The sequence below is a fragment of the Lycorma delicatula genome, chromosome 12 (assembly GCF_047948215.1).
Source record: "Lycorma delicatula isolate Av1 chromosome 12, ASM4794821v1, whole genome shotgun sequence".
Classification (NCBI taxonomy): domain Eukaryota; kingdom Metazoa; phylum Arthropoda; class Insecta; order Hemiptera; family Fulgoridae; genus Lycorma; species Lycorma delicatula.
In genome coordinates this window covers 64,705,536-64,732,927 of record NC_134466.1, presented here as the reverse complement: position 1 = coordinate 64,732,927, position 27,392 = coordinate 64,705,536, and the positions used below count along the sequence as shown (strand labels likewise).

General features: G+C 32.5%; 1 protein-coding gene across 1 annotated transcript in view; it reads right to left on the bottom strand.

Annotated features, from left to right (window-relative positions):
- Positions 1-22,093, bottom strand: part of LOC142332787 (maltase A3-like) — a 32,660-nt gene extending 10,567 nt beyond the window's left edge. Inside the window, exons 1-8 of the mRNA XM_075379402.1 lie at positions 22,001-22,093; positions 21,432-21,522; positions 17,148-17,327; positions 15,279-15,439; positions 13,887-14,012; positions 11,348-11,592; positions 7,595-7,790; positions 2,670-2,907 (exon numbers count right to left, since the gene is read on the bottom strand). Coding sequence (XP_075235517.1) covers positions 2,670-2,907; positions 7,595-7,790; positions 11,348-11,592; positions 13,887-14,012; positions 15,279-15,439; positions 17,148-17,327; positions 21,432-21,522; positions 22,001-22,093 — 1,330 coding nt within the window. The remainder of the gene's footprint in view (positions 1-2,669; positions 2,908-7,594; positions 7,791-11,347; positions 11,593-13,886; positions 14,013-15,278; positions 15,440-17,147; positions 17,328-21,431; positions 21,523-22,000) is intronic.
- Positions 22,094-27,392: the final 5,299 nt, after the last annotated feature.

The window sequence follows — 27,392 nt, the reverse complement described above, 5'->3', positions numbered from 1 at the left end:
GTCGAACAGGAGTTTGAAGATAGATGAACCGGTAAACATGGGTGAAGAACAGAAAGAGAAAATACCCATTAGAGTTTACAGTACTGGTAGTGGCGACAAGGAAAAGAATCGTCGAATCGAACGAACGATTCTTTTTTACGAACCTTTCTGAAAAACAAATCGAAAGAATCGATTAATGAAAAAGAATTGTTTATCCCACCACCAATAACAATAGTGACCTGAATGTTTGCGCTTCGTCAGCTGCTTTGTTTAGTGTACTTGTCTTGTCTGTTGTATTTGCATTTTATAAATAAATGTGTCATGCTATAGTAATCCGATGATGTCATCTCTTTTATTTAGTACAATACCCTGCTCGACCGTCTACCGACTAAGCCAGACGACGGGTAGGGTTGACAGAGGCAAACCTTCCGCTTACATAGTTATTTATCACTGATTATTACTTTAACCTTTAATTCTCTTTAATTTTTTTCCTTGAGAGATAAGCACTTACTTCAACCGTAATTTTTGGTCGAAATTTTTGTATATTTTCGTTATTAATATTTTGCAATAATCTAGTAATTGTCGTTTAATTTTACAGGCACAAATTTGGTTTTCAATATCTTGTTGTTGAAAAGTATTTTTAAAGGCTTATTTGTTATTCCGACATCAAATGGTGTGTTATTCCTCTTTAATTTCTTAGTCAATTTCTTCCTCCAAATAACTCCTACAACCAAAAAGTCATCATAATACTATACCTCTACCCATCACCCACCATGTATTAGTTGCGTTATGCCCCTCATTTATTTGGTGACTCTATAAATCCGTATTATTTCTTATATATCATCCGTTTTTCTGTTTTTAGATTTTATATCCTCTCTTTTTCCTGTTTAGCATCCGGGAATTACCATCCAGATATTTCTTCAGAGGATGATATGTATGAGTGTAAATGAAGTGCAGCAGTCTTGTACAGTCTCAGTTTGACCCTTCCTGAGATGTGTGGTTAATTGAAACCCGACCACCAAAGAACTCCGGTATCCACTATCTAGTATTCAAATCCGTGTAATAATAATAGACTTTACTAGGACTTGAACGCTGAAATTCTCGACTTCCAAATCAGCTGATTTGGGAAGACGTGTTCACCACTATACCAACCCGGTGGAGGAAACCTTCCCTAAGGACAACACAGTTCACAGCAGCTCATAACTTAATATACCTTAAAGAATGATTTGAACATTAACTAACAGTATTGTGCATTATTAATCAGTTGTTATTTTACTGCCAACTTTGAAATATTGTATCTCTGTCCTTTATAAAAAAAAAATTATCTAAGTAATTTTTGTATATTTATTTTAATTTTACAATATTTGTGTAATTTCAATTATTTTTGTAATTATTTAACATAAAATTTTGTTTTTACTAATTTTTCACATTAACAAAAAAGGATTTGTTTTTTGTTTATATTAAATAAGTACTTTTCTGTCGAATGTAATAATGTACAGTTTTTAATGTAACAGTTAATGTACTGTTTTTAAATAAAATTCAGATTTTTCTAACTGTTCTTTTTTTTATTCAACTTTATCTTGTACCATTTTGTTTAAAATTAAATTCTCTACAAGTTTCGTTTAGGTTTTATGTGTTTATTACCTATTTAACAATGTTAAATAACAATGTTAAATGTACGTCTAACATAAAAAAACAAGTTTTTTTTTTACCCCAATTTATTGATTTTGCACCCTAGATTTCTCAAAATATAGTGGAGATACGGTTGTGGGACATATTTTGTTCCTTTTTTCAGGTCATAAACCATAGGAAAATACTAATTTTCCCCCTTAATTAATGTCTTAAATATTCCAGTACGACCTTATTTCACCAGGGTAGCTAATCGAAATCTTTCACTAGCTGTAACTTGCAAACGAAGCATTTTAGAACTTACGTTTATATGAACTTTTTCCATTAATTACACAAGTAGAATGGGCTATGAAAGTCTCGGGAGAATTTCGTGATACAGTCTACATACATATATAGCTCTTTAAAAGCTTTTATTTAACTCGCTTTAGGAATAATCAAATCTTGCAACTGCTATATCTTTTGTTCTATCGTATGAAAATCAATGAAATTTGGTTGGTACACGTATGTAACTTCGATGACAATACAGCACTACGGTGTCGGAATTTGATATGACCCACCACCATGCCCCCATGCATTACTCCTACGCTAAATTAGTTGAAAATTTTCATTTCTCAAGAACTATCGTATGAAAATGATTGAAATTTGGTACACGTATGTAACTTCGATGTGTAAAAATAAATATTTTTACACATTTAAAAAATTTTAAATATTTAAAATAAAATTATAAAAACTGTGCCACGCTTTTATTTGACTAAATATTTTCATTACTTTTAATTTTAAAATGTAATAATTATTACATTCATTTTTATAATTTATTTTTTACTTTTCAGTGCATTTTTATATTTGTTAATATATTATAATATTTATTTGTTTAAAATTCTGAATTTGATTTAATGCTTATTTTTTACTTTTTTAGAGGGTTTTTCTAATTTGTTTCCTTTTTTTATTAATGTAATATTAATATTAGTTAAATAAAAGCTTTTTTAAAAAATAATTTTTTATATGTAATCAAATATATTTTTGTATATATATATATATATATTATATATTTTTTAATATACCTCCGTTCTGCGAGTCATTCCACGGGTAAGGACCTCGTTCTGGATCTCTATTTGTTATTACACCACCTTTGTTATGATCTTTTTCTTGATCGTTTCGAACCATACTATCAGTTTGTCCCAATTCGTCTCCTTGATATGTGATTGATGTTCCAGGTAATAACATAGATAACATGGCAAATCCGTCCACAATATTAATGCCTAATCTAGTAGTAAGTCTCCTAAAATCGTGGTTTCCTGTCTTTAAAAAAAGTAATAAACAAATAAATAATTTTAAAATCGTTTAATAAAAGAGGATCACTTAAATGTATATAAGTATAAACAAAATAAGGATTAAAAGTTTAATTTAAAAAAAAAGATTTTCTGGGAAACCTCGATTTTAATTAACAATTTGACTGATAAAAAAAACATTAATTAAATTACAATAAAATACATGCAAGTTGTCTCTCTTTTTCACGTTTTCTCTCTGTTTCAATTTTTTTAGTTTTTACATGACTGCTCAAAAAGAAGTAGTGTAATGTATTTAGGGTATATGTGTGTATATTCCAACGTAACAGCTCAACGGCTGAACCGATTGAGTTACATGACCTCGCGTTGGAATCCTTACGTTACTCGGAGTGTCATAGGCTATATAGATATGTATATATATATATATATATATTTTTTATATTCTATACTTTTATTTAAATGGGAAGAGGGTTTTTCTTTGTTCGGAATAAACAAAAAAATTACTCTTATCAATTGCAACCAGATTTTTACCAATGTTTCTTGGCATAACTGAGAAGGTTTTTATATATATTTCATTTCGAAACATCACGAAAAAAATATACATGTAATAGTGGAGATTTTCCGGTTGAAACACAAACTTTAATGAATTGAATTAATGAACTGTGAGTCTCTGTAACTGTCAGCTGGGTTTATACTGAATGATTCGAATTAATAATATTACAAAAATAATACAACTAAATTTACGTTAAATAAAATATTAAATAAATTAAAAAAAAAATTCTGTTTAAAAATAATAAGCTTTCCGTGGGGATTGTGTGCGATTGTAGAATAATGAAGTTTGCGAGCACCTAGTGGGAGGCTAGAACCGGTAACAAACGGGGTGCCCCATGGGGCGCTGTTTTGGGAGCTCTTACAATATCTCTGCAAACAATCGTCCTATTTTCAAAATTCAAACGGCGTATTTGTTAGTAAGTTGAAGGCTAACTTTTGCATGCATCAATTACATTGTCAATCTCACGGTTATACGGAAATGTGTGTGTGTTGTGTGTGTATATATATATATATATATATATATAATACAAAATTTGTCTGTTAGTTTCATTATCGCATCAAGCGATAACCAAGTGACCGATGACTTTAAAAATTTTCAGGATAAATTCGTGTTATCCCAGGGAAGGTTTTAAGCTATCGACCGAGTCCCAAGCTCCCTTGAAGGCTAATAAATTAAAAATACTCATAAAGAATAATCAATACTACATCAAAGAAATAAGTTATGAATTTTTCGTTGTCGAAGGTGTGTGTACTTTACCGTGTACGTTATCGTAGTTATAGTTTTATTCTATCATTTGCGAATTTGTTTCTTTTTCCGGTTTCCATAAAGCCTGAATACTATAAGTAGTATTATTCTGACAACCATGAAGATAACGTACAATCCGGGAGTCCAGGGAATGGAGCCTTCCGAATAGATGGGAATGGCGACCGATGCAAGCTGTGTGAGTGTCCAGGGCGCCGGTTCTCCTGGAAAATTGGAAATGTCGAGTAAAGCGAGGTCTGAGGCCATGGGATCTTGTCGCCGGGAGGCTCCGAGGAGCCCCTGAGTTAGCTCCTGGATTCGCCTGGACTGACTTGAGCCCGAGAGTCCTGGTTCTGGCTAGACGTACCGGCTGGTGTATCTATACGTTTAAAAAATCATATGATTTTTTTTGAATGGCAATATTTTCGATCATGTAAGCATGTTCTTTCTTCGTGCTCTTTTACATTTTTGGCATTGTGTTTTCAATTTTGAATATTTATCTCTTGTTCGTTTAAAGTTATTAAGTGAAAGAATAAAAATACAATAAAATATATTTTAAGTAACTTAAATTTTAATATAAAAATACTATATTTCTATTATTTATTTATTTGTAGTATACGCGAAAGAGATTATTAACCGTAACACTGCATCTACCCGTGGCCTAAGTTGCGTTAAGCGCTTACTCTTAAAATATTGGTATAAATGAAATAGACAAATAAATGACAAGTTGCGGCTGCTCTTGCGGCTTCTACAGCCTCTATAAAATCACAGGATGTGCTTGTAGAATTGGCACCAGCCTTAGCTACGATGATCGACCGCATCATCGAGGACAAAATGAATAGTCGACCATCAAGAGGAGTCAGTCCGAAGCCGTTACAGAAGAGAACAGATAAATCTGTTGAAATCAGTAGCGCCGTAAAGTCAAAATTCGATCCAACTAAATCAGCAATGGATAAGAAAATCGAACCGGCTAAAGTAGATGTACAGGAAGTAAAAACCCTCACCGAGGGATCTGCGAAAATAGAGATGACATGATTCTGGAAAAGGAGGACTTTAAAAAACAGATAGTTGAACCTCCGAAAACACAGAGACCGTTAGCGGAAAGGGCGAGACAATCGACCGCCTCACGAATTTCAGCTGTAAGTGCATCCAGTATAGACTGCGATGTACTTTTGACTGCGCCAGCGGTGCCGGTGTCATCCGACGCCGGAAGCAGGAGATCCTCCGAGACTTATGGCGGGGGAACTGAAGTCCATCTCGGAGGACTCGAACACAATGGATGTCTAACATCGATGCCCGTCGGGGGATGGAGAAAAAAACTAAAAAAGGATCGCCGAAAGGAGAAAAGAGGCGATAAAATTAAAGAGAAATTGATGTTATATTCCTATGAAAATTTCTTTCAATATAATTTATGTTTTTGTATAAAATGGTAGATTTTAAGATGTGTCTTATTGATGTTCTCTGAACATCTTCCATTTCTAGTGATGTGTGATTTTTACACTTACACTTACTTTTACTTTTTACTTTTACTTTTACACTTACAAAGTGCGAGGCCCTTTACTTAAAGGGCAAGGGCCCTTTACGTAGTTTACTGTACGGTACTGTAGGGTACAGTAAAAAAAAAAACAATTATTCAAAATATATAAAAGTAAACTTAAAAGTTGATATCTAAAAGCCACACAAATATAAGATAAAGCTACCCCCTAACATTATCATAATTTTCTATAAAAAAAAAAAAAAAACAATGGTTCAAAATATATAAAAGTAAACTTAAACAACAATAATCTTAACATCATAAATAACAATAGTATAATAATAAATTTGTTTTTAAAGAACCAAAATAAATACTTAAATAAAACATATGTAATTATTTTACCAAACTAAACCTTAAGATAAGAATTAAACCATGAGGTTTTTTTTTTTTTTTTTTTTTAATAATTATATATTTTTAAATACACTTATTATAATATAATTATATTCCTTAGGTTTTTTAAACTTTAAAATTTATTTAAATGAATAAAATTATTTTTAATAAAATCCTATTTAATTTAATTAAAAGTTGATTTTAATTAAATTCTTATAAAATAAGTATTTAATTAAAATTAAAAATGATTTTAATTAAATATCTTATTGATGCATTTAATTCAATAATTTATTTTAAATGATTATCTTTACAAAAACTATTTTACATTAAAATAAAAATCTATATTTTATTAAAATCTTTATTTAAATATAAGAGGTTATCTATTATATAATAAATTTTTTAATTTATATAACACTTATGAATTAAAATATTATACTTAATAAGATTAAATATTAAAAAGAGAAATAGATATATTTAAATAAATATATTACTATATATAATATATATAACTATCTTTTTCCTTTTTTGTAACATAATAATTAATCAATTGAATGATATAATATAAATATCTTATTATAACGAAAAAATTTTTGTTGAAAAATTAAACTCAAAAATTGCAAAAAATTGCAAAAAAATTCGCAAAAAATTGCAAAAAAAATTGCAAAAATTTGCAAAAAATTGCAATTTTTTGCAATTTTTGATTTTTGAGTTCAATTTTTCAACAAAAATTTTTTCGTTATAATAAGATATTTATATTATATCATTATACACCAATAGAGTGACAAGGGTACAGTAAACTGTACCCTTGTCACTATTGGTGTTTATTGTCAAGTGACTATTGTCAATATTGGTACAGTTTACTGTATATTATACAGTAAACTGTATATTGGTGTTTTTTCCATTCTTTGGAATGATGATTTTAATGGTGTTTAAATTAGATGTTAAATTCTGATAGATCGACAACGTTTTGAAAGAAACGGTTTCTTGTTTTAAGTGGCAAGGACCCTTTACACCCTTGCCATATATGTGTTTTCTTTTGGGGTTTAATCCTATGACAAGTCTGACTATCAGATTATCTTTATTGAAACAAGTCTATTGACTATGTCGCTAGCGAGTTATTTCAGGAAGGGAATAGCATAATTTTTTTTCTTTTTTTTTCTTTTGTTGTGGAAGGGGGTAATGACCATAGTAGTCGATGCCCCTAAAACTACAAAAAAAAAAAAAAATAATAATAATAATAATTTAAAGAACTCGTAATACAAATCGAGGGTAATATATTAGCTTTTTCTCTTTACAGGAATCTGTTACAGGTAACTGTTGATAAAATTATCCTTCAACAATTTTTTTGTGCTGTAATAACATATTAATAGTTCTGAAACATGGGGGGAAGAATCGATTAAGATAAAAGAAAAATAACCTAAAACATTTTAATTTTAAAAATCAACCGTCTTGCCATTCCTTCTAAAAGAATGAAGAAAAAAAAATTAAATATCAAAGTAGTTTTATATAATAATAAAAAAAAAAAACACAAAGTTTCCTTACCACCCAGTCGGCCCATTTTCCTTCCGGCATATTGTCAAACCATAAATCAATTAGGTACTTATAAACAGTAGAATTAAATTCGATATTTCCATACATTAAATGGAAATTGAACGGTAACTGTATTCCTTCGTTTGTACCGTTTCCATAATAAAGCATTACTTCATGTATTCCTGAATATGCTTCGGTTAACATTATCCTGAAATAATTAATTAAAATTAAATTTGAGAATTACGTTACCAATTGCTTTTCCTTTCTACTTTAAAAATTGCTTATTTAAGCTGTAAAATATTAATACACGAAAAGAATGACTCGCCTATTACAGGAAGTGTTTCTAGTTTTAATTACATGAAAGTTTTTCATGTGTTTCGAAGATTTCTGTGAAGTTAAATTTACTTACAGTATAGTATTTATTAGATATTATTTGCGTTACGAGGAGCCTTGTAAAGCGTATGTTACAGCTCTAGTTAAATAATCAACAGTCGTCATAATTGCATAGTATACAGAATGCCGGTTAACCGGGCTTGTTGGCTCGCCTAAGTGAGACAGGGGTAATAAGAGATTGTCGTGGGCTAAATACTCCTTTAAAACATTGTACGGTATCAGTTTAGTTATCCCATACAGTGGACTCAGACTTACATTCCTGTAGGATTTTGTATTTCGTTTTGTAAATGAAAATCGATATCAAACATTTGTGGAAGGTTATTGTAGAATAATTGGGTGACAAACTTTTAAACCGGTTCAGAACATTAAATGAGAAGGAGTTGCTCTTTGAGATTTAAATTGAAGTTTTAAATACTAATCGAGCTGAAATACAGAGTGTCCCATGTAAAACGCAACCCATTAATCACTCATCCATGAAATTTCAACGTCAAGCTTACTCCCCTACTCGTTACTGAAATGGACTCGTCCAACATCTGAACATCGCGGCGACGCAGTAGAACACTACCGATAGTAACAACAATGCAATCATAACGTTCAGTGTATCGCTAGAGACAAGATGGTGTTTTCGCTAGATAAACGTGTTTTCATTGTCGAGTCGTACTTCAGTACGAAAACAGCGGTTGCAGTGCAAGATTTGTTTCGCCATAAGTACCTAGATAAACCAGCTCCTAACAAAACATCAGTATTAAGGTTAGTCGCAAAATTTAGAGAGACCGGTTCTGTTAATAACAAGGAACACAAAAGACCTGCGTCGGTGTTGAATACAGATACAGTCGCTGAAATCAAATACCGATTACTCGCCTCGCCAAATAAATCGATCAGACGTTTGTCTGCTGAAATTAATTTGTCTAAATCGACTTTTCATCGGGCGACCAAACGATTAAAATTACGACCTTATCGCATTCAAACGGTTCATCGACTTCTTGAGCCCGACAAAGAAAAACGGCTACAATATTGTCAACGGTTCCGTCGATTTCTGCGCGAGGGAATTAACATTATGGATTCGTTATTTTGCACAGATTAAGCACGGTTTCATTCGGATGGCTACGTAAACAGCCAAAACAGTAGAATTTGGAACGCTGAAAATCCCCACGTTTATCACGAAAAACAATTACACCCGCAGAAGTCGGGCGTGTGGTGCGCGATATCGCGGAAGAAAATAATCGGTCCTATTTTTTTTCGAGTACACTATTAATGCAGAACGATATCAGGATATTTTATTTCAGTTCATCGCACTCTTGGAAGAGGAAGACATGACGGTGCTGGCTACAACATGACGGTGCGACATCGCGCTACGCAGGTTCAACTTCTGATTTCGTCGAGGAATTCTTTGGTAATCGTGTTATCGGTCGAGGCTTGTGGCCAACAAGATCTCCAGATTTGAATGCGGCGGTTTTTTTTTCACGGGGTTACCTCAAAGAAAAAGCCTACAAGCAACAAACTACGAACACTTGAACGATTGAAAGTCAATCGTCTGTCAGTCTGTGTGGAGGGGAAACCACTTTGTGAGTGTAGCTTGTTTGATTCATCTCCCTCATAGTCTTTTCTCTATATGCTATTACTGTGTCAAACAAGGTTTATATCATAGCAGTAATCGGTTGAATGTGTCTCTTATTCCGGTTGCTTATAGGATCTCTACATGGCGAGGTGGATGATAAAAAAATCAGTGAAGACTCAGTGACATCTCTCGCACCGCTTATATTCTTCATATATCTACAGATTTGTTCAACAGTAAGAGTTGAAGTGTTGAGTATTTAAAACAGAGGGACAACACTTGCAGGATTTAATTTCATTTGAATAATTTTATACATCGATAAATTATTGGATATTATTACGGAAGAAATTAGAAACACATTCTTTTCATAACTGTACAGCAAATAACCGAACATTTTTAATTACGCGCCAACGGAGATATTTAATGACGTGCGGTTGGCAGCATTGTCTTTCGCATAACATCCTCTGTAACTACATATTGTTGGATTGTTGATATCGCGTTTAGTTTTATTATTATATCGCGAGTTAGTGTTATTTTAGTGCAACGTGTTTAAATGTCAGTAATGATTTTTGTAATGCGTGATTTTCGGGAGGAACGGTACAACGTAAAATTTTGAGTGAAACCGGGGAAAAATTTCACTGAAACATTTCTAAATTTGAAACAAATTTACGGAGATGATGCTCCGAGTGTTACGCAATATTCGAATGGTTTTTACGATTTAAAAGTGATCGTCGTCAATTGAAGATGAATGTCGACCAGGAAAGCCTTCGACTTCAACTAATGACACCAACGTTTAGAAAATCATCGATCTGATCCGCGCAAATCGCCGATTGACTGTCAGAGAACTTAAAGAAGAGCATCTCAATTGGATCATGCTATGATATACAAACTGAAAAATTGAACGTGCATCCGGTTGCAGCAAAGTTTGTCTTTGTTTGATGACCGAAAAGCAGAGAGAACATCGAGTGGACAATTGCCGGCAAATTTTTGAGCAAGCCGATGACGATGAAATATTCACGCATAGGATCATAACTAAAGACGAAAACCGGGTTTACGGCTACGAAATCGAGACAAAAGTTCAATCATCACAATGGATCGGCAAAGAATCTCTAAAGAAATCACGTTGGTCTCGATCCCATGTCAAAGTGATTCTCTCTATTTTTCGATTTTAATGGAATTTTGCATTTTGAATTGTTGCTTCAAGGTGAAACAGTAAACCGTGCGTACTATCAAGACTTTTTAAAAAGGTTACGTGAAAAAATCCGCAAAACGAGACCAGAGTTGTGGTGAGAAAATTCATGATTTCTTCATATCCCGAAAATGCGCCCGCACACTCAGCTTTGTGCCAAAAATCAGATGACTGTCCGTCCTCCCTAAGTTTCAATACTCGTCAGACCTGGCGCTTTGCGATTTTTTTCTTATGTCCGAAATTAAAATCAATGATGAAAGGACGTCGTTTTGAGACTACTGGATAACATTAATGCAAATTCGTCACGGGCCTTAAAGGCCATTTCAAATGAAGCTATCCAGGACTGCTTCGCGAAATGGAAACACCACTGGGTGAAATACTTTGAAGGAGACAAGGGTCAATAATCTGTAAAATCAATAATAAAGATTAAAAAAATAAAGTTCGGTTATTTTTTGAACAGACTTCGTATACGATTACTTATTTATTACTTCACTATAAAGAGAATTTCTTAAGTGTGAAGGCTCAGTATTAACGTTTCGTGTGATTAAATCCTAAGTACCTATATAATAATCCGGTATATAATATTGTAACGAATGAAAAATTTATTTCATCGTAGAATAATATTTACCTGGTTTGGTTATTAGTTGAGTTCTTTGCATAAGAATCAAGGAATGCTCTCCATTCGTAAACCACCTCATATGTATCCGGCCAATCGCTGGTATAATTGTGGTTAATTTTAAAATATTCGTTATCGCATGTTATATATTGAGGTAAACATAGTTCGTCGTGTAATTCTGGATCTTCCATTAACTCTTTAACAGCATCTACTCTGAAACCGTCTACGCCTAAATCCATCCAGAATTTTAAAACTTTCTGAAAACATATTAATAAAACAAATTTCAATATATATAAAGTGATATATTTATTCATATTAGATGAAATATTTTTATATGAAAATTATTTTATTCATATAGATGTTTGTTTAATCGGTATTAAAGAAATTTTCTTAAATTTTACATAACCTTTCTTCTTTTTCCTGTTTAGACTACGGTAATTACTTTTCAGATAATACTTCACAGGATGATATGTATGAGTTTAAATGAAATGTAGTCTTGTACAGTCTTAGTTCGACCTTAGATGTGTGGTAAATTGAAACCCAACAACCAAAGAACACCGGTATCCACGATCTAGTATTCAAAACCACTTAAAAATAACTGACTTTGCGAGGACTTGAAAGCTGGAACTCTCGACTTACAAATCAAATTTTACATAGCCAATAGGAAACAGTTTAACGTCTTTGCGATTAGTAAAAATTAATCAGATTGTTCTAATATTAGGACAGTAGAAATAGTAGGAATCTTAGAATTTAAATAATAAAAAAAATCATTTGAATTTCATTATTATTACTATTTCAAAAGAATTTTTTTTTAACAAAATTATTAATTTTACTGGTTTAGTTCTATACTTATAATAATATATTATAATATATTTATATTTACTAGGTATAAGATTAGTTTGTGTAATGTATTAAAGCTAGATATATATTAATGTAATATGTAGAATAATTTGTTATGATTAAAGCTATTTAACATGAGGCAATGCCTTGCCTGACCGGGATTCAAACCCGGGACCTCCGGATGAAAGGCCGAGACGCTTCCACAAGCGCCACGGAGGCCGGCTAGACTAAGGATTAGCGGACAAAAGTGTTGAGATCAGCTATGAAACAATAAAGTTTACACTTATGATAAAAACAATCTGCTGTGGACGACACAAACTTTTTTGTACGCCTATTAAATTACACACATATATATATATTTTTTTTTTAAATGAAAAATGAAAAATTTTTAAATTTAAAAAAATGAGTGTATGTTTGGAGTGTTGCTTTATATGGAAGTGAAACTTGGACAATAGGAGTATCTGAGGAGAAAAGATTAGAAGCTTTTGAAACGCGGTGCTATACGAGAATGTTAAAAACCAGATGGGTGGATAAAGTGACAAATGTAGATGTATTGCGGCAAATAGATGAAGAAAGAAGCATTTGGAAAAATATAGTTAAAAGAAGAGACAGACTTATAGGCCACATACTAAGGCATCCTGGAATAGTCGCTTTAATATTGGAAGGACAGGTAGAAGGAAAAAATTGTGTAGGCAGGCCACGTTTGGAATATGTAAAACAAATTGTTAGGGATGTAGGATATAGAGGGTATACTGAAATGAAACGACTAGCACTAGATAGGGAATCTTGGAGAGCTGCATCAAACCAGTCAAATGACTGAAGACAAAAAAAAAAAAAAAAAAGTGTATAACTAGAAAATCCAGTTATAACATAAGGTGGACAATCAGATAGAATGATAAATTCCAGCCACATCTTCAACGACGCACCCATAACAAAAAGGATGAGCGTAGGCCAAGTAGAATTTTATTAATATCTTATCTCATTCATTCGTTCAGACGATGTATTTTGTTTCTATCCTTAAATTTTACATTTTCACTAAGAAATTGATTTAGCCCTGAAAAATTGAAACTTATCATCCTCATTCATCCGCTGAAGAATTATCTAAACGGTAGTTGCCGGAGGCTAAACAGGAAAAAGAAAGAAGGTTGGAATAGAGGTGATGAATGAAGACAGTGCCTTGTTGCTTGTCGAATAATGTTTTAATGAATTAACGTCTTGACAGTTAATGAGATGAATTGTAAAATAACGTATAACTTGACATATAAAAATAAAAAATTAAATACAACATTAAAGCTAACGTTCATCCGAACAGAGAATGGAGTCCGTCCGGACTAAGAGTATGACGTGACAGTCTTGGATCAGATTCGAGCGCCGAATGCGTCGCTACCTCATAATGACCACTCCCTGCGGCATTATGACGTAGGACATGGCGTGGTCAGACTGCCGTGGAGACTCAAGCCCTCGCTGCACCCGACGGCAAAGTGGATCGTAACACTAAGGAAGAAGTGTAGTTTTCTTTTTTTTCATTACATTTTCTGTGTTTTATATTACAACAGATCAGAAACTACAATTGATGCAGTACGAGTAAAATAAATTGGTATCTTAATTAAAGATATCGTATATTTTTCTAGAGACTGTAAATGATTCGCAAAGGTACAGACAGTTTAAAAAATAATATACCTAACTGCTTAGACGGATTTTAAACACCTACCTTCATATCTTCTCTGACTTTCTTGTTATGGTAATTCAGTTCCGGTTGGTGAACACTAAATTTGTGATAGTAATACTGTTGACGATCTTCATTAAATTCCCAAGCAGATCCGCCAAATAAACTTAGCTGAAAGTGATATAACATTTTCTTTATTATTAATTGGGCAGCATTAAAATTCTGTAATTTTTAAAGTATAAATAATTATTATTTTGTTAAATTCTCTCTTGTACACAACATTTTTATGTTACTCTAGTATTTACCCGGTTTAAATCATTACGAGCATTAGGCTATCAATTCTATTTTTTGCATTACAAGGGGTCCCTTTCTACGTTCCTAGATTGAAACAGAAACGTTTCCTACAAAAAAAGTTATGGTTTTTCATTTTTTGGTTATATATATATATACATATATATATATATATATATATATATATATATATATCTAACCAGTTTTCCAGCTACTGCCGGATCTGGGTGTGTGTGTGTATATAGGCAAATGTAATTACTGATACCGGCTTGCCAAGCGTGACATAGCTACAGATGTATTGCAACGTAACTGAACCCAACGGATTGGTCTACTGGTGAATGCGTTTTCCCAAATCAGTTGATTTGGAAGACGAGAGTTCCAGCGTTCAAGTCCTAGTAAAGTCGGTTATTTTTACTTGGATTTGAATACTAGATAGTGGATACCGGTGTTCTTTGGTGGTTGGGTTTCAATTAACCACACATCTCAGGACTGGTCGAACTGAGACTGTACACTTCATTATTTACGTTCATACATATCATCCTATTCATCCTTTGAAGTAATACCTGAACGGTAATTCCCGGAGGCTAAACAGGAAGAAAAAAAATTCAACGTAACTGTAAGTACCGGTAAACATGTTGTTTAGGTTGATTACTCCTGAGACGTGTGGTTCATTGAAACCTGATCACCAAAAAGCATCCGTATTCACAGTCTAGTATTCAAATCCATATAAAAGCAATTGCCTTTACAAGGTCTCGAAACTTAGAACTCTCTATTTCAAAATCAGGTGATTTTGTGATTGAGATTTAATAAACATCTAAAAACAATATTCTTGATTAAATAATTTTTAATTATAATAAATAAATAAATTTTCTATTAAAAAATATATTGCGGGTGGAACCGTATTGTTATCATGGGCCATGCCGGGACAGGAGAACGCTAGTATTTATATATATATATATATATTCAATAAAGTGAATTGCTATTTCGATTGTTAATTCAGCATTTCCATTTCATAGTTAATATAATACTTCATGCAATGATGGTGATGAAACAGTGAAGCCAACAAATAAAAGTTAAATACTCAAATATTATGTTAAATAACTTATTATGTTCTTGCAGAAAATTACATCTAGGCGAATTACTTACCCAATTACATGGTGGTATTTTTGTTCCATTTGGAAATATTTCCTTTGGATTTTTCCAAATGTAGTAATCTGTATAAGGCTCGATCTTCTTCACCGATTTTTGAAACCATTCGTGTTCATCGCTAGTATGATTCGGTACGAAATCCAGCAAGATATGCATACCTGCAATTTTTTAATAGACAATATAGATTCATTTGTAAAATATAAAATTAGAATTATTTGCGTTTTAAATAATTTTTTTACGAGTATGTTTTTTTAAAAATCCACTTCCCTGAAAAACTCTTACATTTTGGTAAAAATCTTATTCTATTTATAAAAATACAGAATTATGTCAACTCAATTTAGTATTTATTACCAATAAAGTGATTTCTCATTCTGTAGAAAATCTGTTTTGTTAATTCATAAACAATATTTACCGAACCAATTCCTGAAACAGCAATCCGATCCAAGGAATTACGCTAAAACAGCTTACATCATACGTCGTTTTATATATTCTTTAACGATTTCATTCTAACTTAGTCTATTTAGATATAATTTATTTCTTTTTTAAACAACACCATGTTTTTTTAAAATTATTTTCTCTAATGTCTGTGAAAAAAAGTCGCTTTAATATTGGAGTGACAGGTAGAAGGGAAAAATTGTGCAGGCAGGCAACGTTTGGAATATGTAAAATAAATTGTTAGGAATGTAGGATGTAGGGAGTATACTGAAATGAAACGACTAGCACTAGATAGGTAATCTTGGAGAGCTGCATCAAATCAGTCAAATGACCAACCACCAAAACTAGTGATCACCACTAGATCAACCCGCGGGTTGGATCTAATGGTGAACACATCTTCCCAAATCAGCTGATTTGGAAGTCGAGAGTTACAGCGTTCAAGTCCTAGTAAAGTCAGTTATTTTTACACTGATTTGAATACTAGATCGTTGGTACCGGTGTTCTTTGGTGGTTGGGTTTCAATTAACCCACACATCTCAGGAATGGTCGAACTGAGACTGTACAAGACTACACTTCATTTATACTCACACCATCCTCTGAAGTATTATCTGAACGGTAATTACCGGAGGCAAAACATGAAAAACAAAGAAAGAAAAGAAAAGTCAAATGACTGAAGACAAAAAAAATGTCCAAAAAAAGTATTGCGGTTTTAATCTGTTATAATATCTCTTGGTTAAGGTTTACAATTTTGATTTAAGGCTAGGATCAAAAAATAAGGACAGGTTTACTTAAATTTTAATTTTAGAAGCCTATCTTTCAGCTTGACAACGCGACTAGCAAAGATGATAGCTCCTGTACAGAAAGCCTTCTGGTGTTTTCCAGTTTCCTAAATATGAATCTGTAGTTACAATTCGACGTGCGTTCTGTAGAACGTTTAATTATTATTCTCAGGGTGACAATGGATTATATCGTCAACATTCGTCGTTTGAAATTGATTATGCCGTCAACATTCGTTGATGGCATAATCCATTTCAAACAACCGGATGTCTGGGTAAAAGAAGAATGCAGGACAACTGAAAGTGTCAGAAGAAAGTTTTTAACGTGTCAAAGAGTCTTTCCTACGTAGTTTTAAGGCCGGCCGTGGTTTAGCGATGCCAGTGATAACGATATGAAATGTGACGCAGAGTCCAATCTCACACCCTCTCTTTCCCACACACACTCTCTCTCTCTCTCACTTTCTTTATAAATAATTCATTTTCCAGTACAAGGGAGGATCCGAGGTTCAAATATTTTCAAGAAAATTAAAGAAAGGCTATGTTATTCTATCCAATAATTTATGGTATAGCTCTTTACCATGACACAATCTCATTTCCTTATTCTAAACTTTATCTAATAACTTATTTTCTACGATAGTACGTTTCAACTTCTTACCTCTATCTTTAAGATCTTTTACTAAACTTTTAAAGTCGTCCAGCGTACCAAACAAGGGATCTATATCAGTAAAATTCGATATATCATAACCGTTATCGACTTGTGGCGATTTATATATCGGTGATAACCAAATAATTTTGATTCCGGTTTCCGTAAAATAATCCAATCTCGATCTTATACCTGAAAAATAAAATTAAAACAATTTTTTTTTTTTGTTAAATGTATTTAAGAAACCTATCTGAAAATTTGTTAAATTGGAATGACGGTGAAAGTGGGATGGAATATAATATGTATGTGTGATAAATGTGTAATTTATTTTTCGTTTAAAGTTTTAAGTAAAATCTTTCAAAAGTTTATTTACTGTTCTTCATTATTTTAAAAATTCTAATAAAAATATAATTGTTTAAATTAATTCAGGAAGGTTTAGTTAGAAATATCGAATCGAGTAACCAAAATTACATTTTGCAGTAATAATATAAATATACTCGTCTAAATTAGGTTTTAAGAAATATTTTATAGTTCGCTTTAAAGAACATAAAATTTTTTGTGATATTTCACTTTCAATAGAGGTGTAAAATATTATCAAAACTTTAACTGGGAAAACATTCTTTTAAGTACGCGAGACGTAGAGTTTTGTAGTGACCGTTGTTTATACATTGTGTGTGTGTGTGTGTGTGTGTGTGTGTGTCGGCTGGTACATTTAAATTGAGACACATCTATATCTCAAAAACTAAACATTTTAAGAAAAAATATTTTCTATTAAATTTTTTCAATTTTATAGGGGAAATACGTTCACAAGATATGTTGACCTTGATAAGGTAAAATAAAGTTCATTTAAAGGTCAACCTATTTAAAAAAAAATAAGAACCTATAATTTTTATTGCAGAATCGAATTTTTTGCAAAAAAATTTCATTTCAGACTTTGTTTTCTAAAATTGATAATTTTTTAGTTATTCATCTTCATAAATGCTATAGGCCTATAAATCGGTTTTTCTTAGTTTCATTTATTCTGGCCCAAGTGTCGAAATTACATTCAACTGATAATAAATTCTGAATTAAAAAAATATTAAATTTTAAAGAAAAAGAAGTAAAGCGTGTAAACACCAAGTTCAAGTTGCAAATGATATTTGCCTAAGTGAACGTATTATCAGTGTCAATTAATTTTTTTTACTACTTTGTTACTCGCCAACTGTTAATAATTATTAAATTATTTAGTTTTTATTTATTGGAAATTACAGAACGATTACAATTAGAGAAAAACCTGAGGTAATTTTACTTTACGGGGAATGTCACCGAAATGTTGATTAGACAGTAACTTTGTATGCTCTACGATTCCCCGGTTGAAATACTTTAAATCGTTCTTGTATGTAAAAAATTGTAAAATAGTTTAACGATGCTGAAAGTGCGGGGACCAAAATTAGGAACCGTCAAAATACTTACTTACTAGCTAACGCCCGCACTTGGCCGTTGAGCCATTTGGCGACGCGTTGACCAATAAAGACTGGCTTCTGTGAACTCCGGGCTCTCATCCAGCTGGATATAGTCCAGGACTGGACAATCTCTCAGGTGATCGGCATTCATTGTCCCGCAACCACACAGCCGACTCTAAGGAGACGGCAGCACATGGATGCGGTGAAAGTGACAAGAAAAATAGTCGTCGTGGCCAGTTTTTAATCGGAAGACAGCTACTCTGACCGCTCGCGGTTGGTCGGAATTGATAGGAACGTTAGCGACGGTATGCGCGCGCGCGTTTTATTTAGAATCATAGAATTAAATAAACGAAAAAATATTATATTTAAATAAAATGATAAATATTTTAAATTGTGTGTGTAAGCCGTGCATCAGAAAGAAACAAGCCACAGTTGTAGGACTTTCCCGGAACGCGGATTTAGCCGCTTGACGGGAATGTCTTACAACTGTGTTGTCAGATTTTCTTAGTTTATAACTGATTTTATAATATCGAGAATGGTTTAATTTATTTTCCGTTCAATTAAACGTAAACGTACTATAATTTTTCTGAATATTTTTCAGCCTAACTAGTAATAACACCTTTTTTTTAAAAAAAAAAAAAAAAGTTTAAAAATTGTTACAATCCTTAAATATATTAAGAATTTAACGTAAAAATTATATTTAAAAGGCACAGAGAAATGGAAAATAAATAAAGGTTTATGAATATTTAAAAAAAAAAATGATAATAAGGTTTTTAAGTGACCGTTAAAATCACATTTCCATTACGACTGGTAAGTACATGTGGAAATTTCTTTTGTTCTGTATTTTATGAAAACAATATAATGTTTTGTATTTGTAGCGTGTGAAACGCCATGGTTGACCGGGATTCGAACCCGGGACCTCCGGATGATATGTCGAGATGTTACCACTCGCGCCACAGAGGCCGGCTGTACTGTTACATTAAAGTGAGTTTTTCGTGCTTTGGTTTTTGTATTAGTGTAACTTTTTAGTTTTGTAGATATTTCGTTTAGTTATAAGTTTAACTATCTTGTGATCGTTAAACCATCGTAATGCGAACTTAGAATTATTATTACATTCCTGGCTATAGCGATATGTGCTGCTATAGCATGCATTTATATTTATAACGGAAAAGTACACAGATTGATCAAAAGAATCTAAAAAAACTGGGTCTTATTTTAAGTTTTTTGCCTTAAAGAGACTACAAAAAAAAAATTTAACAAAAAATAATTAAATTTAAATAATCTGTTAAAAAAGAATTTTTATTCGTTGTTACTAGGTACAAAAAAAATTATTTTTGTAGACAAACGTTTTGTATATGTACATCTGTATTTTGTCTGACAACTCTGGACGCCTTTTACTAAATTTGATAAAAAATTTTTATATAGGAATGTCTTCGGGGAGAAAGAATGTATTATATTTTTGAGAAAATTGGAAAAAGGTGTAGGGTTCGAAATGAAATATCAATTCATTACCAGGGCACTACAGAAAAACAATTTCTTAGAAAGTTGGAAGTTTTTTTTTTTTTTTAATTAAGATCACAAATTAATAAAAATTTGTATTTAACATTCAGCCTCTCCCCAAAAAATGAATTTATATATTTTTTTAAATTTCTCTTGTATCAAAAAAGAAGTTTTTCTTGCATCCACATTCATATTTTCTACATCCATAAGGCTTCAAACCATTATAAACCTTTTTTGCCCCCCTGTACAATGATCTATGTTAACAAAAATAGTTTTTTTTAATTAAAAATTTTTTCGTTAAATTTATTTTAAATTTAAATACATTTCGCAAATTACTCGTTGGATTTAAGTGCAACAATCTTATTTTTCTTTTTTAATTTTAACTCTTTAGTATTTTTTGGAAAGAAAATTAGCCAAAAAATGTTTTTACAATTATGTATAATTGTAAAAATTATAATTTACAATTTTGTATGTATTTTTTTTATTTATCATCACTTAGGGATTATTCTCATAAAAATTAATTTTAGCCGAATTCTTTCCTTTGAGTATGGGTATCCCCAAAAAAAAAAAAAAAAAAAATTTCCCAATTGAGGAAGTCACTGAAGTAACTTAATATTCCTACTCTAATGGTGAGCTCTCAAACGTTTAAAAAAATTGAAAAAAAAAAAATTTATTTCTGATTTTAATTTAATTAAAATCAATTTTAGTGAATATTTGATTCACTAAAAAAAAATCCTTGATGTATGTGCCTCAAAATTTTCAAAAAGTCGAAAACATTTTTTTAGAAATTATGATGCTAATATATAAATTTTTGTTACTGTTTTTTGTTGACCATCCTTTTTTTTAATGCTTATATTTACAGTCACATCAACAATTAGTCATTAACGACTAAAGTAACACTATCATGTAGTGTTACACAAAACAATAAAGAATAAACATAGACAAGTAACAATAACAAATACAAAACTTGGTTGGCCATCTTGGTTTCAAAAATTAAACCAAAAATTTTTTCTCATATATAATATGGATAACTTGACCGGTTAGGCAAGAACAAGGCTGAGATATGTCTTTTGCTGGGGTTCTGAAGATGATCTCTGGTAAAGCCAATGAAGGGCTTTACCTTCATAGGTACGGAAGGGATGGCGTGGCGACCGAAATTGTCACATGGAGGGTGTCTTCCCTTACGGGGTCAGTGTACCCGGGATTGTCATACAATTCATTGGCCCCTTTTTGTTATTTAAAAAAAAAAAAAAAAAAAAAAAATATATATATATATATATATATATATATATATATATATATATATATATATGTATATATAAATCAATTAATTAATAAAATAAAATAGATTTACCTGTAAGATCGCCTTTCCCATCTCCATCACTGTCTTGAAATGATATCGGATAAATTTGGTATATTACGCTCGTTTGCCACCAGTCTAAATCCTTATTCCATATTTTCCATTTACAATCAATGTAATTAATATTTAAAAAACCAAATAAAATAAATATTAAATTTTTAATCAATAACATTTCTCTCTATTTTAATTAATTATGCTTATGATGAAATAAAAACGAAATTATTGTACTAAAATTATTAGCTTTGAATTAAGTAGTTACACTAATTGAGTACTTTCTTAATTAATACAATATTAGCAATAAATAATTTCCAAATTTTCTTAAACTTATATAGATTTAAATTCTTATCGGATTGCTCACTTCAACACTTCTTCAACTGACAGTCTTCTGTCTGTATGTATATATATATATGTTCAGGAATTGCCTAATAGTTTACGATAAGATACCGAGCCTATAATTTCGTTGAATTCAAGCACAAGTGGTGTGAATAAAATTTAAAAAAAATGTCGAATTATTTTAATTATTGCATAAGAAAGAGAAAATTCAAAATTTTCGATCGTTATACGCTGTTATCATCTTGGACTAATTTGTTTGAAATCTCACGAGTGATTTTATTATATGGTGACATTAAGGGATAATTTTGGCAGAGGTCAGTCATACCGTAATTAAAATTAGTACTTTGTACTAACGGTTGTCTGAAATTTAACTTTTTTTCTTGTATTCTACAACAGTTTTAAAATAAGGCTTATTGTTTCTATTAGTCTTTCTGATCACTACTCACAAGTAGCAATAAAAAATATTATTAAACTATATACAGGTCATTCACAGGAACCGGATGTTTTTAAAATAATCATAAAAAATTTAAGATTTACTTTAAAAAAGTTTTATTGGTACTGAAACACTTGTTAAATCAAAGCATTTATTACTTACTCATGAACGAAAAATTATGTACGGCAAGTGATGTCCATTTTGGGCAATACTATTGTTGTAGCCTTTCACGGTAACTGGCCTCAATTCTTTGCAACATGTCTACATCAATCTGGGTGACGTGATGACGAATTGCGATCATTAGGTCCTCCAATGTACGCGGTTAATTGCCGTACACACGCGATTTCAGAAATCCCCATAGGAAAAAAATCACAACTACTCAAGTCGGGGGACCGAGGGGGCCAAGGAATGTCGCCGAATCTGGAAACGATCCGACCCGGAAACAAGTTACGGAGAACAGCAACCGTTGCCCTCGCTGTGTGCGCTGTAGCTCCATCCTGCTGGAATAACACATTTTGAAAATCGATTCCCCGGTTTCGTAACTCAGGGATGAAAAACGTATTCAACATCGCAATGTAACGATCAGCTGTTACAGTTACGGCAGCGTCATTTTCTTCAAAAAAAATACGGTCCAATAACACCGACCTTTCATATTGCACACCAGACAGTCAAGGGGCTATGAAGTGGTCTCTCGTGAAGCCGATGTGGGTTTCTTTCTGCCCGATACCGGCAATTCTGTTTGTTGACGAAGCCATTCAGATGAAAATGGGCTTCGTCACTCATTAACGATAACAAATTTTCATTTTCTTCAAACACGGGAAGCATTTGTCGACAAAATTGTAATCGCTGCGTGAAATCTTGCTCGTTTAACTGCTACACGACGGCTATCTTGTAAGGATGGAAATGCAGGTCTGAATGCAGAATTCGTCTTACCGTACTTGTGCTCATTTGAAGCGCTGCTGAATGCCTCTGAAGAGAGCGGCGTGGGCTTCTGACAATGGGTTCCCTTACTCGCGTTCGATGTTCTCCGGAACATCGAACGAACCCCGACGAACTGCTAGCAGTTCGTCGGGGACCCGGTGGTTTTTTCTTCAATATTGCGTTCGAAGGTTGTTTACCCATCATAATATTGTGCTACGAGAAGGGACACTTGCATTACTATGGATATTAAACTGACGGCGGAAATCTTGCTGAACAGCAGTTAATGGATTCGTCATTTCGCACAAAACTGTCATACGCGTACAGGCGTTGGTCTAGCGTCCACGTCTTCATCTCAACGACTAAAATATAAATGCTATGAACAAAGGAAACTTCAGACACCAGCCACGTGCTCTTCCACCACGAACGCCCGAGTACAACCCACTTCAAAAACATACGGTTCCCGTGAATGACCTGTATATATATATATATATGTACTTATTCTCTGCTAAGATCCTCACAATTTTTATATCGGGTGCAATTATCTACCTTTCTTTCTTCGTCATAACTAAATAACCTGTTAGGAGTTCTGAAAATGGAATATATATGCGAAAAACTTGTCTACAGGTGATTTAGTTATGACGAAGCTAAGAAAGTTAGATAAATGAACTTAATATAAAAAAAGTAGTAATAAACTTAATTTTACTTTCTCGTCTAGACAACGCTATAGCTATAAGGTATTGTAATGGTCCAATTTGGGCAAATGCGGTTTTCACCGGATCTTGTCTTTTTGACACGTAAGGAACCCAAAAAACCGGATGAAATTTTTCCGGATGGTAATGTTCGTATTTACATGTGTGTGTTCGGTATCGGTCTCAAAATCACCTTATATGTAGAACTACTGAACCGAATTTGACCAACCTTGGTCAGATTACTTCTATATATAGTGCATTGACGGATGCTGTTAAATTATCAACTTTAAAGGTCAAGATGTTGAGGCTGTATAGCAAGATACCCTTAGTATCACCCCTTAGTATCACACCCCTAGTATCTAAAGATTTCACCTAATTAAGGTCATATTTTTCTTAAGCTCATTTGTTAACGATTAAATTTTATAACAATATTTGCAACAAAAAAAATATTTAAAAATCGCAGTTCCACCCCAAAAAATTCTCTTAACTATTGCTATGTTGTGTCCTTATATGCGAGTGGTAGGATTAAATAAATGAATTATATTTAAAGTATAAAAAGTACCTCGGTTTAGCCGGGTTTCGAACTCGATCGCCCGGTTGACTCGGTAACTGACGCGTTAAGCCTCGCGGCTACACCAGTGCCGACCGTACAAGCCAAATTTGTTTTATGTAAATTAGTTTTATGTAAATTATGAAATTATATTAGTTTAGTTATTGCCGACCGTCGCCGCTAGTACCGCCACACCCGCGCGAGAAAGAAAGACTGTATGCGCGCGCGACGAAAAAATATTGTATTTAAATAAAATGATAAATAATATGACAGTTGTAGGACTTTTCCGGAATGTGGTTTTAGCCGCATGACTGGAAAGTCCTACAACTGTGTTGTCAGCATTTTTTATACGCATTTATTTAACTGAATATTTACTAATATTAAACTGAACTTAAAATTTGTCTGTGTTATTTTTTCTTTCAACGTAGCATACGGTTCGGTCAATCATCTTGTGAACGCAAATTGGCTCTTCTCTCTTGCCTATTTTGTGCAGGTAGTTATTGAAGGAACCATGTCCTGTAAAAAACTGCGATAGGTGATGATCAATCTCACAAAATTTTCTCGACAACCACGGTTTTATGTTGGGGATGAGGGTTCTCGTCCATCGAACTACACCTTCCTGCGACCATCTTTCCTGCCAGATATTATAAACGGCATCCCTGACTTCTTGTTCTGGCTTGCCTTGTGCCCCCTCCACCCTCTTTTTTGCGATTAGGTCAATAGGAGGTGTACCCGATAACACGCACAGGGCGGGCATAGGACACAGTCCTGTATGCGGACACGACACCTAGGTGCACACGCACGCCTGTGCGTCTTCGCTAGTCTCTCCTTGTTGCGCCTGATGGCGATAGAGCGCCACCAGGCCGGAACAGAATACATAAGCGAAGACACGACGGTGGTCACCAGTAAGCGGCGCTTTGAGGCCCTTGGGGCTCTGCGATGACATAATGATGTTTAAACTTTTTATCATCCTCAGAATGAATGACCTGAGACTACACAACAAGACTACACTTCATTTACATTCATACAAATCATCCCTTGAATATTAACTTACGGTGGTTCCGGAGGCTAAATAGAAAAATAAAGACCGAAGTACCTTCGATCTGGAGTCTTCTGCATATAATTATGTGAGTATCCTATTTTCTAATGCTTACTATACAAAGTGCTAATCAGACCACTTTGTAGCCAGCGGTAAGATGATGAAACTATGTATTAGTTAAAAGGACATGTAGTTATTGAAAAATGAAGTATATTTGGTTTCATTGTTCAGTATTCTCCTTTTATTGTATAAAATTGGGACTCGCAGTACTGATAAAATTCAAATGAAATTTTTAAAGCGGTTTCTAGATAGCAGAAAATGGTTTTTTATTAGAACTAAACAATTTTAAAAGAAAAGAAAAAAGAAGACTAAATAAAACGTTTGAGTTTCTGAAATCGATCCGTAAGTACTTATATGTTTGCTTATGTATGTACAATATTAATTTTCACTAAACATGCTGATTTCAATGATTTTTCTTTCTTTTTTTTGATAATTCACTCTTTTGCTTCCAGAATAAAATTATCTACATAAAATTTAAGGAAGAATTTTAAATTTAAGCTACTATTTAATAGCATTTTAGGTAGATTTCATAAGAAAGCTCCTTATTATAATAGGTCCATGATTAGACTTCCGGAAAATTTCGACATATCTTCGCGTCCCTCAGACCCCAAAACCACCATCAGTTCAAAAATTTATAGCCATAATTTTGCGTCAATCGCGTTCAAATTGAGCATAAAATATAACGACCCAAAATCTCGGTCGATTTACCACGGTCGGTTAATAGCAAAATCGGACCATGGGGGCTTTAAAAAAAATTACTATAACGTTCTTATTAAGTAAAATATCGAATACCTTTAAAGTTCCTATTATTTTTTGAATAAGGGTCTAAAACTTATATAAGTAAAGTTTTTTGATATCACCAACCATTGGTCCACGGAGTGGAAAAAATGGGGTTTCGAAGACAAAAAAAATCATACCTCCCTTAATAGGCAAAGTATCGAATCTGTTTAAAGTGATCGTTATTGCTCTAAATATTACCTAAAACTTTTATATAGAACAATTTTTGATATGATCAACCCTTACAGCAAGGGATGACCAAAATTTTACTGGAATTGTAAGAAGATGGGGCTTGTCGTATTCTAAATATGTGAAACTTTTTTCATATGTAACCGTTATCGTATTGAGTAAATTTGAAGTTTTCTTAACTTTAAGATGGAAATCTTTTTATTCCGTACTTACCACCGGTGAAACCTACTTCCGCCTTCCGGCGTGCCGAAATTGTTTTTTTTTTTCAGAGCGTATTTAAAAAAAATTTTTCATTTATTACTAAATTTTATTATTTTATAAAAAAAAAAAATTAGAACCTATTGAAATGTGGTGCTACCAACAAATTGTTAGGGATGTAGGGGATGATATACTGAAATGAAACGACTAGCACTAGATAGGGAATCTTGGAGAGCTGCATCAAACCAGTCAAATGACTGAAGACAAAAAAAAAAAATTATTGGTTATTTTACAGCTCACAATCAAGTCATAAATTTTATCTTATTTTTTATAAAAAATATTAATTTAATATTAATGTGTATTACTTTTCGATGTGGTTTATTCTACGGATTAAAATTATACAGCTTAATTACTTACCTAAAATAGCATTCATTTAATTTTTGATTATAAATCCCACAATTCGTATTATCTTGTACGCTCGTGATTCTTTAACAATTTGACGGTTACTTCAAAAGTTTTACAATAATGTGTGAACAGAAAATTTCGAAGTTATTCATTCTGTTAATGATAAGAGTCGTATAAATGGTTCAGTTTTTTTTTTTTTTTTAAGTGGGTTGTAAAGAGTATTTTACACCTGAGTTATCTTGTATTTCGTTGCTACACTTAACTTATCTGTCCCGGTACTCTATCCAAGGAATGAATTCCATTAATTTTCAGATGAAAAATTCTACTGAATATAAAAATAAAGTGGAAAAAAACATCGTTG